Source organism: Alosa pseudoharengus, unplaced genomic scaffold (assembly GCF_046254945.1).
Source record: "Alosa pseudoharengus isolate Yale_2024_CS ecotype anadromous, Long Island Sound unplaced genomic scaffold, YU_APseudo_1.1 YU_APseudo_1.1_scf_4, whole genome shotgun sequence".
NCBI classification, from domain to species: domain Eukaryota; kingdom Metazoa; phylum Chordata; class Actinopteri; order Clupeiformes; family Clupeidae; genus Alosa; species Alosa pseudoharengus.
The window spans coordinates 39,458,235-39,475,112 of record NW_027468774.1 but is presented as its reverse complement, the minus strand read 5'-3'; the positions used below and the strand labels follow the sequence as shown (position 1 = coordinate 39,475,112).

The following is a 16,878-nucleotide window of genomic DNA, read 5'->3' as shown; positions in this document are numbered from 1 at the left end:
TTCATTCTTGTTCAGGTCTAAAAAATATAATAGCCTACTGATGATACCATGCTATAACCCTATGCCTAACCCTATTTTTACTTGAACATACATTTGTACAATACATAACGAGTCAAGACCAAACGACCACAACTAAGCCACAGAACAGTTTATCACTCTGTTTCTTTAATCAGAAGAGGATTCATTGAACTGCACAAAAAAAACATTTTCACATTTACATCAAATCATAAATATCAGATTAGAACAGCTTTATCTGTTACACAAATTGGATGAAGTCTTGATTTGTTTTTCCTTTTTTACATGTCAATAGCAAGTCTGAAAGCACGTCTTAATTAACCATTTACAGGATTTTGACCTAACACAAGAAAACAAACTACAATATTAAGATAGTAGTTGATTAATAAACTCATTAAAGCCCAAATGAAAGTCTGAATATCCTCAAATATCCCTTGAATAATTAATCTGTGGGGACTATATACACATTTCACTTATTTGCCATTCACCTTAAAACAAAAATAAAAACTCACCATCTCAACCAAACACACCATTCACCTTTTTTGGCAAAACTAGGATCGTCTGATTACAGTCTTCAATAGGCAACTTAATTTCCAAAGTGATTGATCAGAGACATAAAAATGAAGCTTGCATTAAAATCAAACATTTAATATGCTAAAGGCATAGTCAGATAAAACATAAAGGATCACAGTACTTGCCCTGACAAGATAGATTCATGAGTTTCATTTAAATGACCAGACCCTTTCCTTCGCCAGATATTTTCCCCAACCGCCAAAGCCAACAAACAAACAAACAAACAAACGTCAATAAAGAAACAGTTAAGGCAAAAGTATGCATTCATCTATGCATGTCTGACTCGGTCATTAAAATTGGAAAACAAACCTTACTTATGACTGACGTATAGAATTCATCAGCTTAAAATTGTAAAAACAAAAACATGCATGCTCACATTAGCCTATCGAGTTGCCCAAAATTAATTCTGTAGGAAACAGACACGCACCACTGCTGTGCATTACCAACGTCCAAACACAGTTCCTCAACCTCAAAGAACTTTACACTGGCTTTAACTTCTTGGCCGCAATGTCACTTACAGGTCAACTTAATTAGGTTAATTGATTTTGCTTGCTTCATAGATACACACGCTATTGACAGAACAGATAGGCTTTTGATTTATTGTTAGACTGATAAATCCACTCAGGTTTTTGTGTTACTGCATCTTAAAGTACATTACTTTGTTATAAGGCATTGGAAATCCCCCATCCACCTACCCTTATTTGTCCTCTTCAAAACTGTGATGCAAAAACATTAAATGGGCAAAACACACCAAAGAAAGGACTGGAATCCTCAGCAATAAAATAAATAAATATATCTGTCATTTTTTGGGCTCTGTTATTAAGGCAATGCAGGAGCATTTTCTTGGTGCTTTTTTCCCAGGCCACAACCAACAAAAAACCCAACACCTTAATAATCTACGGAATTCTGAACATTCGTTGCAAATAATATACTTGGTATTAAATATAGATATCTTTTTAAAATGTGGTGCTACGAATGATAAATAAAAGAAAAACAAAACTTTGCGTCAGACAGATGCAGTGTGTTGTGTTACAGCCCAAAAAAAAAAAAAACACAAATCAAAATAAAAACATCGTTCTCTTTCTCCACCAAAAAGGAATAGAATCAGAAAAACGTGTGAATTACCCCACACAGAGCTTTAGGGGTAGCAACATCAAAGTCAGTGCAATGCTCACAGTAGCTTGCAACAGAGCTCCCACAACCACATGGGAAGAAATGATCACTCGGAGCCTGGTAAAATTCATAACCAACTGGAAAAGAAATATATAGAAAAATGAAATAGACCAGAAGGAAGAGATACAGGAGTTTAGAAGAAAAAAAGTGTGGTCCAACGTTTTGAGTTTGTCTTCGGGAGCCTAGTGAATGTAGGCCCGGTAGACGGCAGACATATCATTATCTGACTGGTCCAACGCCTTTGCTCTTTTGTAGACCTGCAAGGGATAGGGTCACATGGTCAGAACCTAGCAAATATGTAATATTTGAATAGAAATATATCAACAAGCTTATAAGTCCACATAATATCACTCCATCAAAATGTATAGTTGTACAACCCATAGTTAGAGAAGAGTATATAGTACCAGTCAAGTGACCGCATGGTATGTGATATGCTGTTGTTGTACTAAAATCAAAACATGCAGGAAACAGTCTCCAATGTTAAACCCACAAACCATGAATGATGTCGATCCGTCTAAGTATTTGATCCTTGAGGGCTATGCTTTCAAACCATGGACTATCTGTCTGAACCCGCTAAGACTGACATATTTGTTATCCAACCTTATGTCATAAGAATTTGTTTTGATGCACTGTATGAATGATGTGAAAACAAAACAAAAAGAAGTTAAAAAAAACAAAAAACAAAAAAACACATGAACAATGATCCACGATTTAAACCATGGAGCTATTAGCTATTGAGTCCCAGCCCTGATGCTAGGCTAGCCAATTCAGCTAAACAAATATACTCTGAGAGCTGCCACAATCTTTAAAAATGCCATCCAACACATGCTCACTTCCTCCCACATTTTTACAAGAAAGTAAATGACAGACAGCCACAAATGATGTTCATGTGGATTGTTTGATCCTCTCAACAGGAAATCTCCAGTTTGCACACCAGTCCACACAGACAAAATATGACAAAGTGACGTGGCACCCATTTGGCTTGTTTGTGAAAATGCGGGCAGTGAGCACTTGAGGGACGCCACTTTTAAAGATGGTAGATGCTAAATGGCTGAAACGAACACTCCAAATACTGGCCCATTGCTCTTAACCCTGACCCCCTGTTTTAAACTATGATAACATTCTGCCATCTATAGTATCTATGATTTCCCATCTGATATCACTTAATACTTGGTACTTCAATATCTGTAGGCCTGTTTGCTAGATGACAGAATGGGTTATACGTCAAAGGAGAAATCTGGCAATTTTTCACATAGAACTCCAGTTCTCGAGGTCAAGGATTACTGTTGGTACGGAAAAGCCCCAGAAACAATCGGTTTTAACTAGCTCGAGTTTCTAGTTCCAACAGCTAAAGAAGCCAGGCAGTATGTAGAAAAAAAAATCCCTGGATTTCTGCTTTAAAGGCCGATCCTTCAGGCCACACTTAAACCTGGGTCCTTAGGGGCACTGGATCTGTGGCCTGGACAATGTTGTCTTTTAATTAATAGCTATAATACAGTATATACATGACACTGATTCAAATGTACTTCATTTGTTTACCAAAAGTAGGCTTTTAACTTAAATGTTATGCACATGGTGGAGTCTTCTTTATAAACCTGAGTCTATGTTGGGACATTTTACCTCATTAGCAGCCGCTGCCATTGGTGTGGGGTGATTTACAGAGTCACCCATTGAGATTGCTAGCCGGAGATCTTTCTGAATGTGTTTCAGGTAATAATCAGGCTTGAAGTTGCCTTGTAGGATATCTGAAAAAGGATAAGGGAGGGATGTTTCATTATATGCAAAGGAATAAACCATCATAACATGCACAAATTCTATTCCCAATATTTCCCACTATCAATAGCTTTAAATCCAACCTAAAGACCTACCTCTTCTCCCTAGCTTTTTACACTCACTGACCCCTTCACCTCTCCCCCAAATTTTTTCTCTCTGTTATTTTAACTCCATTTTCTTTCATTTTTGTTTTTATGTTCATTAATATTAATACAAGGGCCATCTGTTGCTTTCTTTGATATTTTACATTTGTTATTTTCTTTATTTAGCCTATTACTATTTTATTTTTGTTGTTGTTGTTTATGTAAAGCAATGCTGTTGCTTTTACATGTGCTATAAAAAAAAAATTGACTTGACCTTCTGGTCTGCTCATCCTAAAATCAGGAATTTCTCTAGTTTGGTTCACACCAAAATGTGGTTTAGGAATTCTAGTATGGCTTTTGATTATACCAATCAGACTGAGAGAAGTGACCATCTTTGCTCTTAAGAGGCCAGACCCATCAAGAGGGAACATACACATTTGACTTCTGCAGGAACATACTTTGGCATTTCTGGTCCACAAAGGAGCTGGCCATCTGTCCCTGGCAGAGGATGTCTAGGAAGGTCTGTTGTGATTGGCCGGTGGCTTGAGCTAAGGTCAGGCCCTCGGCGATGGTGGCCATGTAGCTTCCTTGGACCATGTTGAGAATGAGCATCATCCTCGCTGCATTGCCCACCTCACCTGCTCGCCACAACACACACAAACAGAATGTGGAAAAGGAGACAGCAGAACACTAAAATTAGATTACATTATCAAAGTTATTTGATTTGAGTTATTTCCCCCCCATCACAATCAACATAAAAAAAATAGATATTCTGTCATTGTTTTGCCTTCAAAAATCGAGTTGGCCATCACAACTAACCCATCAAACACACACAGAAACCTATCTAGAGGCCTTTGGCATGTCAAAATCAGCTTGTTCACTTTGATATAGGGGACTCTCCATAGGAACACACTTATAACATGGGAGTTATAGACCTCACTGAATGAAAGACCATTGATTGAGACCACTGAAACGCCACCTGTTTAAAACACACTTTACAGGTATGACTTAGGGCTCTGGCATGGTCGTGCGTCACATTTGCGCGTGTCCAAGACGTGCGTCATTTTTGCCGTGGACGTGAAGCATACTCCAAATTCTGCTGTCCTGAATGCACTTTAAATCGTTAAGGTTAGCGCCTGCGCACTACGGCTTAACTGTGATACTCTGCCCCACCAACTGGGGGCGGTACGTCGAGCCTGAAAGTAGGACAACCACCAAAGAAGCCTGAAACGCATGAAGAAAAGAATAACGTGGGATGTGCGAGCACTCAACGAAGGAAGAGCTGATGAAGGAAAAAGCACCACGAGTACGTTCGCCTGTCTGCTGGGAAGTTTGATAAGCTGGCCCATCGCATCGCTCCATTTATCATCCACCAGAACACACACAGCACACCTGTTGGTATAGCTGAGAGACTAGCTTAGCCTACTTGCTTATTAGGCTACTTAGGCTACAAGCCTATAGCTAAGTGACTCGGTGCTGCGAGGGCAGCAATAATTGGGACATTTTTCTAAACACAGCATGGTATGAACCAAAAACCTGTAAATATGACGTGTCAATAAAAGTTTTGAAGTAACCATTTGTGTTCATAATGTATAATGTCTCACTGTGATAATGGGTGTATTTAGAGCGAGAGGTAGCCTAGGTTATTCCTTCAATTATTATTATGATAATGCATATCCGGTGTTGACAGGCGAGTTTCGAGATTTGAGTTCAGCATTGTTCAGGAGCTAGGTGATAATGATTGCACCTGGGAGAGGTAGGCTACATCCCCTTTATTATTATAATCACTATTGATAAGGCATTATATACGGAACAGGCGAGAATGCATCTCGATCAGCAAGTGTTACTGGGTTTCGCCTGAGCGTTGTAGATAGATACCTTTATATGGCTCTGGGTTTCGCGATTTTTAAAAGATGCATTTAATGGATGTCAGCTCTCTATGCAGGGAGTAGGGCTGACACTTTTTATTTGAACATGACGTGAAATATCCGTAGTCAAACTATAAATAAACGATTCGGTTTTTAGTGCTGTGTAGCGCATTTCTACAGTCTATGATTAGTTTTATTTTATTGTTTGCCATCTCATTCAGTGCTACATGATCCAGGGCTCATGACCAAAGCAAGCCAATATAATAGCCAGTAGCCACAATGAGCCATATGCAGCCACCCTGTTTCGACAATCAGGTGACGTACAGAACGGCCAGCAGATAATTACGTCCCCAACTCATCTAAAATGTGGTGTCTTGAAATACTTTGGGTTCAACAACATAAAGTGACCGTTAAATATAATGTTAAAGAATGTATCTGTGGATAATTGTGGCTTTAATCGGTCGAAGTTGACTCCATGTCGTGGTGTCTCACGTAACTCAAAGCCAGGCAAGCTGAGGACAGGTGCTCTCTCTGTTCCATCGTCGTTATGGTAACCAAACAAGTCTTCTTCTGTCTAGGTTTGTTTGTAGGTTTAAGTGTTGTTCTTCTATGTGGTCCACCTACTGGAGGGGAGTGTTTACAGCAGTTCCGTTTCACACATGCGCAGTCTACGCGTCACTTTGACGCGCGGTCTTAAAATTCGGTCGACTCAAAGACCGCATGCTGTAAAAATGACGCAATTCTCGTCACGCGCTCACATGTGCCGCGTTCGCGGGACGCAGACGCGGGACGCAGACGCGGGAGCGTACCATACGCTTAAGGTGTGTATGCCTCATGACAGATGAAATAATGAGTGTTTGGGAAGTCCTGCACTGGTCGGGGAAAAGGCCTGCTCTATTCTTGTTGATGTTTTGGAGGGTAACATATGGACACTAAACTAACAATGGAAACAAACCTTATGGGGATTCCCAAAAGAAAAACAGTGATAACTGTAAGGTCTCTCTGGTTCTTAGGCAAATTTTGTATTATTGTTCAATGACATCCAACATTTGCTGTCCACAGGGTTTACATGGGGTACAACACCAGAGCTAATGCATGATAACTCAATGTGGTTCTTGCTATTCTAGAATGCTGCAACACTGTTGCAACATGTACTATACGAGCGGTTGACATTCTGGTAAATTAAATACTTGAGAGTTTTAAGGCCTACACACACGGCCGGCAACGCAACGGTGATTTATGGCTGGCGACCGGCAAAATTGAATAGAATCTATTGAAGTGAATGGGGCAATGCATACGGAAAGTGGAACAACGGAAAGTGGAACAACGGCCGTCGCGTCGCTCTAATCGCCCCCTTTCTATTTTTCTGGGTGATTTTGATTCGTCATAATAGAAAACAGCTGTATGGTCAGTGTATCTCCACTGAATCGATGGGTGATCGTGTGGCCAGTAGTGTATGCAGTGAAGCGGTGAACAGAATATGATTGTCGGATCGCCGGCCTTGTGTGGTGGGCTTTAGTCTGCAGTCATTCTATGAGGCCACACACAGAGAATTAAATGTTAGTGTCTGTTAAATGTCTGAACCTACAGGTTCTGATTCTGAACTGTACATTTACATGAAGCTGTAATGAAACTGTAAACAAATTGAGGCAATGCTTTCACCTTCCCAGTCAGGCTGTGTGTACATTGTGCAGCACCTGCCTAAACAAACATTTGCTTTTATAAATCTCAACCCACAGCCGTCCAAATGGTATTAGTACTCATGTCATAGCAGTAAAAGAAACGCAAGCCTGGATACTGTGTAAAAGAACACATCCATCTACATTTACTATTGTTCATTCATTTAGCAAACACTTTTATCCAAAGCGACTTGGATTTGATCAAGCAGGTCTCTCCACTTGCATCATACTGTAGCACATTCTGTGAACAATGACAGATCCCCAGAAGCTACCACAATGTCATGCCATATGTTCATGGCCAACAGTGTACAGTATGCATCTGCCTCAGTGCTGCTGTACTGCATGGGCAGTGTAGTGGCTAACGTTGCTTACACACAGTTGTGTTGCATCACCGCATGCCAGTGGGTGTTCCCGACGGTTAGGGGTGTGTTGCTAAAGTCACACTTTTCTCAACTTTTCGACGGAAGCAACGCGACGCACCGGACCCACAATTCAGTTCGGCAACAGATGACGTAAGCCCATGTAAAGTGAACGAGATGCATCTCCGGCACTGCACGCAACAAAACTGAGTGTAAGCACCGTAAGGAGCTGGGCCAGCATGTAGCAGCCTCAAAAGTCATGGTTCAATATCCGGACGCATCAAATTTAGCTCTCAATCCAATCAAAAACAAAATATTAAAAATCCAGAAAAAAGAAATCGCCATGGCTACAGGTACCTTACCACTCAGGTAAGCAGGCTCTAGACCAGTGTTTGGAGGGACTCCAAATAACAGTATAGGGGAGTGTACCTAAGAAGAACGAGGTTTTGCCCATGGCTTGGAAACAGCTGCTGCAGTCTTCGTAGACCGAGCGGTCTCCGGCGGCGAGGATAACGAGCATGCCCTCGTTTGACAGTTGCTGGCTGCCTGATACTGGTGCCTCTAAGAAACGCCCACCTCTGGATGTGATCACCTGGACAAAGAAAACAAATGCCCAACAAAAGTCCAAAAAAAAAACCCAACAAGGTGAGAGATTAACCTCTGGTATGAACATTCTTCATTTCAACTCTTCCATAATCAAGAACCCCATTACCCCACAGCATTCTCCATTAATTTCACTACCAACTTCACTCAATTCAATTCATTCATTCATTCCCCATTCATTTCAAAATTGAAGATTTAAGTTAAGGTTGACATGCAAGCTGAGTAACAAGAGAAGCACCTAAAATGTAAATCACACAGACACACACACATCAAACTTCACTGACACATTGGTGTCAAAGTGGTCCACAGTTACCTGTGATAGCTCTGCGACCGTCTCGGGGTCTATGGTGGACATCTCCACGTAGCATTTGCCTGGCCTGATCCCCTGCAGCACCCCACTAGGGCCCAGCACCAGCTGACAGAGAGACACAGGTCACATTTCTTACAGACAGACGTCAATGGGACAGGATATGATGCAACAACACAAAGCATGAGACAGAGGGCAGGCGGGGGATATTACATGAGTACAATATCATGTAATGAGTGAGTACATGGGAAACAACAAACGATTTAATGTATTAATATGTTAAGACATAAAGACATGTAATAGTAATACAAGAGTAGGAGAGTGGGAAAGAGACTGGGGAAAGGGGGGAGTTTCCAAGAGGCTACTCAAGGACAATATATCAAGAAAGCCAGGGGAAACCGGAATTCCACTTGTCATTCATTTTATTACTTTAATGCACGGAGTTGCTTAAGTAGCATGGAAAAGCAGGCCTTTACACAAAGTGTGGCTCTAGGCGACTCACATCCTGCTGCAGCTTAACGTACATTCAAGACATACCAGAGAAGTGATATGAAGCGATGAAGAACTGTCGAACAGACCAAAAGCAATCCCTACTTTTCCTTCCAAGAAGGTCATATTAATCGGCTGCTACTGGTGCCTAATGGCTAAAGTAACAGCACCCTCATGAGCCTTCACTATGTTTTTTTACAGTACAGCACAGCACAGCTGAAAATGGAAGTCTTCATGCCAAGATTCCAATCTGTTTTACACAATTATGAGAACATAGACCACATAGTCTGGGGATATTAAGCCACTAGAACCGGTGGTAATCTTGCGACGTGGCAAAACAATCCATATATTTTCTTTTTTTTATAAAGCTACAGAATCCAAGAGGGTAAAACAAATCCATATCCCCACATGTGATAAAGGCCAAAGCTCTGGAGCTTTGGACAGAACTTACATCTCTAGCAGCCTTTGGGTCTGACACGCAGGAAAACGTGATGTCACACATGGACACAACCTCTGCTGGCGTCCGCCCTAACCGAGCACCTTCCTGGATGAACAGGTCACACTGCAAAAAGACCACACATGACCACACACACACACACACATTAGTCAAACTCTTTCAGGCTCCATCATCCAGCCAGAGAAAGATCAGCCAAAAAGGCAGACTGCGCAAAAAAAAAAAAAAAAAAAAGAATGACCCAAATATTAATTAGCATTCCCTGCTTTTTAAACACCATTCACACTGATAATTGGCCACAGCGTGGGAGGAAACTAAGTTCTTGTTGCCAGAGGACTGGTTTCAACATTCACAATAAACGATTACTGGCCACATTGTTTAAACTGAGTTGTAAAACATTGATTGCAGCATAAAGACCAAGCTGATTGAAACCAGCTGTTTCTGACTATGAGAAGTTTACATTAAAGGAAAATTCCGTTTTCTAGCACTTTTTCCTTTTCTGGTTTGTTTTGGATGAACTAGAGTGGTGGACACCGAAATTTTGACGATTGGTCCCGTCTCGACTTTTCTGACTCGTTTTGACATCTTTGACTCGTTTTGACCTTTGACTTCTCAGGGTGGCTGGCAATGGGCATACTGTAGTAGGCTACTCAAACATGTCCTAAAACAACCCTTAACGTTCGTTTTCAAAACTGTGCAACTCACCGAGTGGTTCAATTCAAAACGAGTCAGAAAAGTCGAGACAGGACCAATTGTCAAAATTTCGGTGTCCACCACTCTAGTTCATCCAAAACAAACCAGAAAAGGGCCTTAAAGTGCTAAAAACCGGAATGTTCCTTTAACACAACTCTACACACACACAGGGTCACACTTGCTGCTACATTCGATCACTTTACCTTCTCAGCTGTGCGGTTCCACACTGTAACAACATGCCCCATCTTTAAGAGGTTTGAGACTACTCCACTGCCCATAAGCCCCAGACCAAGGAAACCTATTCTGTTAAAAGGAGGGGGGGGGGGGGGCATGATGCAGTCAAAAACATATCAAATGAAAAGATTGGCAAGTCAAAATAAGACATATCATACTGGCATCAAGTGCTGCAAAGCTTGTTAAGTTAAGTAAAAACAGCCTGCTTTTGCATTAATGCCCAACTTGAATGTGCTGGCTTATTTGTACAGGATCAGCAGGTACAGGACCAACTCAATTGCACATTACATCTCATCCTAATTAAACTGGGGGGGGGCTTGTCCATCAAAAAGAATCTTAGAACTGACATCCAAAAGCACATAAAATCCAACAACCTACATTGAAGTAAAGCAAAACAGGCTGAAAAAAAGACTAATGTGATGGGAGACCATAACATGATCCAACTGCTGCCGTTTATCCCGTAGACCCGTAGTTACCTTTTATCTGTGGGCGTGATGCTGCCGTTCAGTGCGGTGCTGTCAGCTGCCTGAATAGAGGTGGACCCTGTATCCTGCAAGCAGATAGGAAAGACAGGCAAAATTTGGTTGGAATTAAAAACCTATACAGCCAATTAGGCCACCATTTGCTGAGTCACACTGAATTCTGCCGGTTATTTGCCTGGCAGCTCCATCTCTGAGCAGCTCACCTCCTCGATGATTTTAAGACGTTTGCTGATGGGTTCAATGGATGAAGCAGGCTGCAGGGAGACAGGTGGAAAAAAAATTGTTAAGGCTTTCGGTTTAGGAATTAAGAAAGGGACTTAACACAGCCACATGGATGACACACACACACACACACACACACACCCGGTGCTACCCGGGGCCTCCATATTTTGGCAGCTTCAGTATGGTCAATAAACAAACTCTGAATGGACCGTTTCTGCGAGATGTCTTGCATCAACATCTCTATCAGAGGCATTGCCAGATTCTTTAGTGAGACTGGAACACTGTTTTCTTCTCAAAGCTACCTTTGCGCATTGGATTTAGCTAGTCAATCAAGGAGAGACAGCCAAGAAAAACAATATAATGCTCTAGTGTGATATTAAAAGGACAGACATTTGCCTAGACGGTTGTCTAGCCACGGCGATCCTAAATCACATGGGCAGAATGGGCCTGATCTGGTAAAGTCGCCGGGGGGGGGGGGGGAGAGAGAGAAAAAGAAAGAAAGAGAGAAAGAAAGAGAGAGAGGGGGGGGGGGGGGGGTTTGGAACTGTAAACCAGTTATCAGTCTAACCATATGCTTTGTGTTACAGTTAGAGCAAACAGACCAAGAGTTTAGTTACGGCTCCTACACAGAACTCCTGAACAGAAGTTCAGCTGGTGCTGCACCGACAGACGGCACCGGCCAATCAAGCCAATCGACGGACGGCACCAACCAATCAAATTACGGTTATACTTCAAGTCATTTGCATAGCAACCGTCGGGAACACCCACAGGCATGCGTTGACGGAACGCAACTGTGTGTAGGAGCCGTTAGAGTCCCACCACACAGTGGGGGGCACAGAGGAGACAAGATGGTGGACTTTCTGTGACGTGAAGGGCAGTGTTACAGTTCTTCAAACAGGGAAATAATAGACACGCCTAGCTTGCTGACTTTAATCTGCACAACTGAGTCAAACTGAAGCTGACAAGAGACAGAGGAGGGGTATGGACACTGGCACTGCAGTGACCAGAGGAGAGTGACACACAGCAGATTAAGTGAGCACGGGCCCCAATTGAAATGGTGGTCAAAGTGCAAAGTCGTGCAAAGGTGCAAAAAATTTACTTAAGATAATTCAATAGCTCAGCAAATTAATTTTGCTCATTTGATGACCAAGATCCTGAGCTCAGCAATGGGTGGATCCATACAATGACCCTACTCACCAAAAGGTATCTTTAGTTTATGCACGTGACACCTTGACTGTCATTTGAATAAGGACTCATGTGTTGGAATGTATCTTTGGCAGCACCAGTACACTCCTTATTTACTTTTTACATCATTCCATTTTTTTTTACAAGTTCTGCTAATTATTTTAGCACACATCAATCCAGTCCACAACATGCATGTGTAGGCAAGAACACAGTTTAGAGGTCCCATACCAGCCACACACACACACACACACACACACTATTTGACTGTTTCTAGCCGCAAAGTTGAATTTCTCTATGTATGTTTAAACAGGGGGACTCGTTTGGAGTGCCACAACACACAAGTTGGGTGGACGTGTCAAAAAATCAAATGATAAAAATCACCATGATAAATTTGCAAGGAAGGGAACAGGTTAGGAAAGGAGAGGAGGAAGGAGAGAGTATTCCGTGCAATGTCCAAGAGACACCTCAAACAGGTCTGAAAGGGAGGATAGCTCTAACAAAAATAAACAAATAGAAATAAAAGGCTTTAAAAAGCATTCTGCAGCCCAGCAAAGCCATTCCCACTTACCTTCTCAGACTGGCTGAGTAGAAAGTGGTGGAAATGTGGGTCATCCTTTACTGGCTACAATGGAAAAAAGTTAAATTGGAAACTATTCTTCAGAGAAACTGGCTGACCTAGTAAAGGATTGCATGTGTGTGTGTATGTGTGTGTGTGTGTGTGTGTGCCAGGGCTTGGGATGCATAGGGGGCAAAAGCAGAGAAAAGAAGGGATGCTCACATTTTTTAGGAGAGGAAATTAGACAAATTTCTGAAGCAAGTGCTCAAATAAATAAAACTTGCCAAAGAGATCATACTAGATCACACTAGGAGTGAAATAATCTTCCCTGAAGGGAGAAGGTTATCTACCACCTATGCACAACTACAGTAGAACATAATCATACTAGTTGTGTTTTATTTCAGCATAAAGCCAGTAATGCTTACTGAAGTTTAAAAAAAAAAAACCCAGCAGCATAGTGTATAGATCTGCTTCTCTTTGTGCGGTTAAGACAGCAATAGGTGCAGGCAAAGCAAGCAGTGGTGAGTGTCACCTACACTGCTCTCCCACTTGAATCCTGAGACTGTTCCCGCGACCAGACGCTGGGCGGAGGATGGCTCTGGGTCTGAGTCAGTTAACTCCTTAAGGGGAAAGAGACATACGTTTACCTGGAGGATCTTCTGGCTTTATGGCATCTCCATACAAAAATAAAAATACACCACAGAAGAAAGAAATAGAGGGGAGGGGAGTCCAGTCTACTTTTTATTCAACTGTTTGCAAATGGCCACCAGTAATAGTTTGAAAGTCATGATGCATATATATATGTATGTATGTATGTATGTATAAAAATATATATGAAACACGCCAGCAAAAAACATGGACAGGTTCACAGTTACGGGTATGAGGGGATCCTACACAATCAGGCTGGAACTGAAAAACACACACAGGAAGGCACAACACGCCACAGCAGGTGCTGAACAAATGGCCTCTAAAGTACAGCTCAGACAAACTGCCATTGCTATTTAAATACATGCACACAAGAGCCACCTGTCCCACCCCTACCAATACTCATGCCACAATCACCTCCCACATTGTCTGCACAACAGCCTAAACGATGCACATGGCGTCCCATGTACTCACTTTGTCAGACGAGCCCCCCTTGAAAGGATCTTCGTCGTCCTCTTCAATGATCTTCATGGGCTTGGCTGGAGCTTTTCGGCCTTTCGATTCTGTGGACTTTTTGTCATCTGCGTTACTGTGTGAACTGTGAACCCTGCACACCAACCAACTTGCGACAATAAATCACCATGCTTCTTTTGAGGGCAGCATGCTTTCGGTAGGATGCAAGCATGCAGGCGCACCACCACCCCAGAGCAGTGCTGAACTGACAACAGAAGCATGTAAGGGTGGCCATTGATGGTCATCTTCACCTCCCCAACATTCATCATTACAACTGCCATGATTACAGGCTTTCATCTCATTGTCAATAATTCAATAATTATTATTATTATTATTATTATCATCATCAATAAAACTAGGATTAGTTGAAATCAGTGCTAGAGTTCAAGACTGTGTTGTGACCGTGCCGGAGAATACTAGTTACCTGGTCTTTCCCTTTGCCCTTCTTTAGAAACTCCTCCACCGCATCTACAGCCTGCTGAAAGCGTTTGCCCTTGTTTATCTTGATCATCTCTTCTTTGTGGGGGTGGTAAGGTTTTAGCTGTTCAACCTTTATCCAGGCACTTGGCAGTGAGGAAGACAGAGAGAACATTGTAAGACAAACTGGATAAAGACCTAGGACAGACATTCATGAAACAAAGATTGAGCTTGATAACTCTACTCACTGGTCTTCAGTTCCAAAAAACTTCACAAAGAAGCATTTTTTGCCCCTTGGCTTTTTCAAGTCCTTCGGTGGACTTACAATCTGCAGGAAGACACAAAAAGCTTAGGCAAGCAAACAGAATATATATAAATAATAAAAAATAATACAAATATAAAAAATAATGTATAGATATATAGCCAATGCCCAATTTAAAAATAGCATTTAAAAGACGGGGGACTGGGCAGAGAATCCCGAAACAATGGGCAAATACAATCGGCAATCGATAGGTCAGGAGAAACTTGCCTTTCCTGGCCAAGGCGGATAGCGTCCGAGCTTCCCCCTGAAAGAGATCACAGGGACAGGAGTATGATGCGACATTGATGATAACAGCAAACAAAATACTGGGCATATTCCTCGCAGTCAATACACGATCGTGATAGTTCCAACCATTACAGTACCAACAACATATACGTTGGTATGTTTTATAAAACAAAGTACTGGATAGTTTGTCAAGTTGTACACCCATGTAACAGCCTAGCAAGGCTAGCTTCCGTTTCCATTTGCATTTAGAGATAACGTTAACACAGCAAATCGCCACCTTTTAGATAGATTTGTGTCAAGGTCTTCTTTACATTAGCGTTATGTGCATGCTTGTAAAAGGAAGAGATACGAAATACTTTAAAACCACATAGGGTGCGGCAAGTTGTGGGCCACTATTAAATCTTAAAATAAGTTATGGAAAGCACACAGCTAGCTAACACAGCTAACGACCAAAATAGCAGGCAAACCAGTTGGTTAGCAATTCGGCTAACGTTATGCCTATCTGGAAGCGCTGACTGCATTTGTTTGGGTTGACTCGTGAAGTAATATGTCAGCTTTTTTTTACTCCTAACGAGACTATTTCGATCCAAAACCTTCAAGGGCCTTATCTTAATCTAGTCTTCAATGCGACATTTGAAATATAATGTATATTTTTAATTATAACACTTTGAAAGGGCATATCTTACCACACCAAATCCCCGATTCTCAGATGCACCGTCGCCATCTTAAAATGTACTGAAAACGTCGCACTGAATCCAGGGTAAGAACACACCCACTTAAAGATCACATGAGGTGTGACCCCAAGCGGATACAAACAACGGCGCACTTGAATTTACAAAATATTTGATACAGTATTGGAAAGCATACAGTCTTCTCACTCTCGTACTAGGTTCATGCTGTGTTTTTAAATTAGCCTAAATGAGGAACATGTTTTGGTGAAATGTACAATGTCAGATAACAATCAAAAAGACCTATCACAACCGTAGTAGGCCTACATAGAACAGTGAACAGGCCTACACTGGTATGGCAGACATTCACGCCTCGAGTAAACCCTCACATGAGAATCCATAGGCGTTGGCCTAGACAAATTTAATTGACAGATACATTATTTTATATTATGACATGACATTAAAACCAGCAGGTTAAAATTAGCCTGCACTGTCAAGGCCAAGCACCTGGTCAGGCTGTTCATTTCCCCCCCCTTCACACACACTCACATATGGACACACACAAAAACACACACACTATGCACACACTAATTTACATACACAAAAGTTGTGAGAGTATGGGATGGAGTAGGAGATAGAGACTAATAGACAAGCATTTTATTTATGCTGAAAAGAGAATGTGCAGGACTGAGCGGCGGTCATATTTTGTACCGCTTTGTGGATCTGGTATGGATATCTGCTGAGCACCCTATTTACAAGTAACACTGCCTATACTTAAAACAAAACTGGCTTAGCCTATTTGAATGTCAAGGAACAAAGGTATTCATGATTGTTTTACTTTTACATTTATTATATAGGCTTGAAAGTATGCCTACTATTGATTCATGGTCATGGGATTTGGCAGACGCTTTTGTCCAAAGCAATTTCATTTCATTAATTTATAACATCATCATAACATAATCCTATGATTCCATTGCAATATGATTTTTCAGTTTCTCCTGTGGAAATCAGTAGACTTTTCCTGATTGTGTACATCAGTGATGACAATTGAAGAGAATTTGGAAGAACATAGCTTATATAAACACATATGAACATAGCTTAAACAATCCCAAGAAATGTAAAGCAGCTGAACAAGCCACCTAAAATCTTGTTGGTGCCATCCTTGTGGGCCTACATATGAAAAGTTTGGTTCCAAAACGCTATAGCTTACTGTTTCTATGTTTTTAAAAACATTAAAAAGTCAGGCTATTTAATTGTGCATTTCAGGTAATATCAATCAAATTGCAGTTGCTGTTTGATTGAGGAAAAATAAATCAAATAACAATACCCAATTACAGTTC

General features: G+C 41.4%; 1 protein-coding gene across 3 annotated transcripts; it reads right to left on the bottom strand.

The window, feature by feature from the left end:
* Positions 1-143: 143 nt before the first annotated feature.
* Positions 144-15,595, bottom strand: glyr1 (glyoxylate reductase 1 homolog (Arabidopsis)). 3 transcript variants are annotated; one of them, XM_076266250.1, is made up of 16 exons: positions 15,557-15,595; positions 14,853-14,889; positions 14,572-14,651; positions 14,331-14,469; positions 13,868-13,963; positions 13,285-13,368; positions 12,761-12,814; positions 10,989-11,039; positions 10,780-10,853; positions 10,273-10,372; positions 9,374-9,484; positions 8,440-8,541; positions 7,953-8,115; positions 4,076-4,255; positions 3,382-3,506; positions 144-2,018 (listed from the first exon to the last, which is right to left on the bottom strand). In XM_076266250.1, exons 1-16 carry the CDS (start codon positions 15,592-15,594, stop codon positions 1,944-1,946), a joined length of 1,509 nt encoding a protein of 502 aa, XP_076122365.1. In that variant the 5' UTR covers position 15,595; the 3' UTR covers positions 144-1,943. The 3 variants fall into 3 exon arrangements, with proteins under 3 accessions (XP_076122365.1, XP_076122366.1, XP_076122368.1); XM_076266251.1 differs by lacking the exon at positions 12,761-12,814; XM_076266253.1 differs by lacking the exons at positions 12,761-12,814; positions 13,285-13,368.
* Between the last annotated feature and the right edge of the window lie 1,283 nt (positions 15,596-16,878).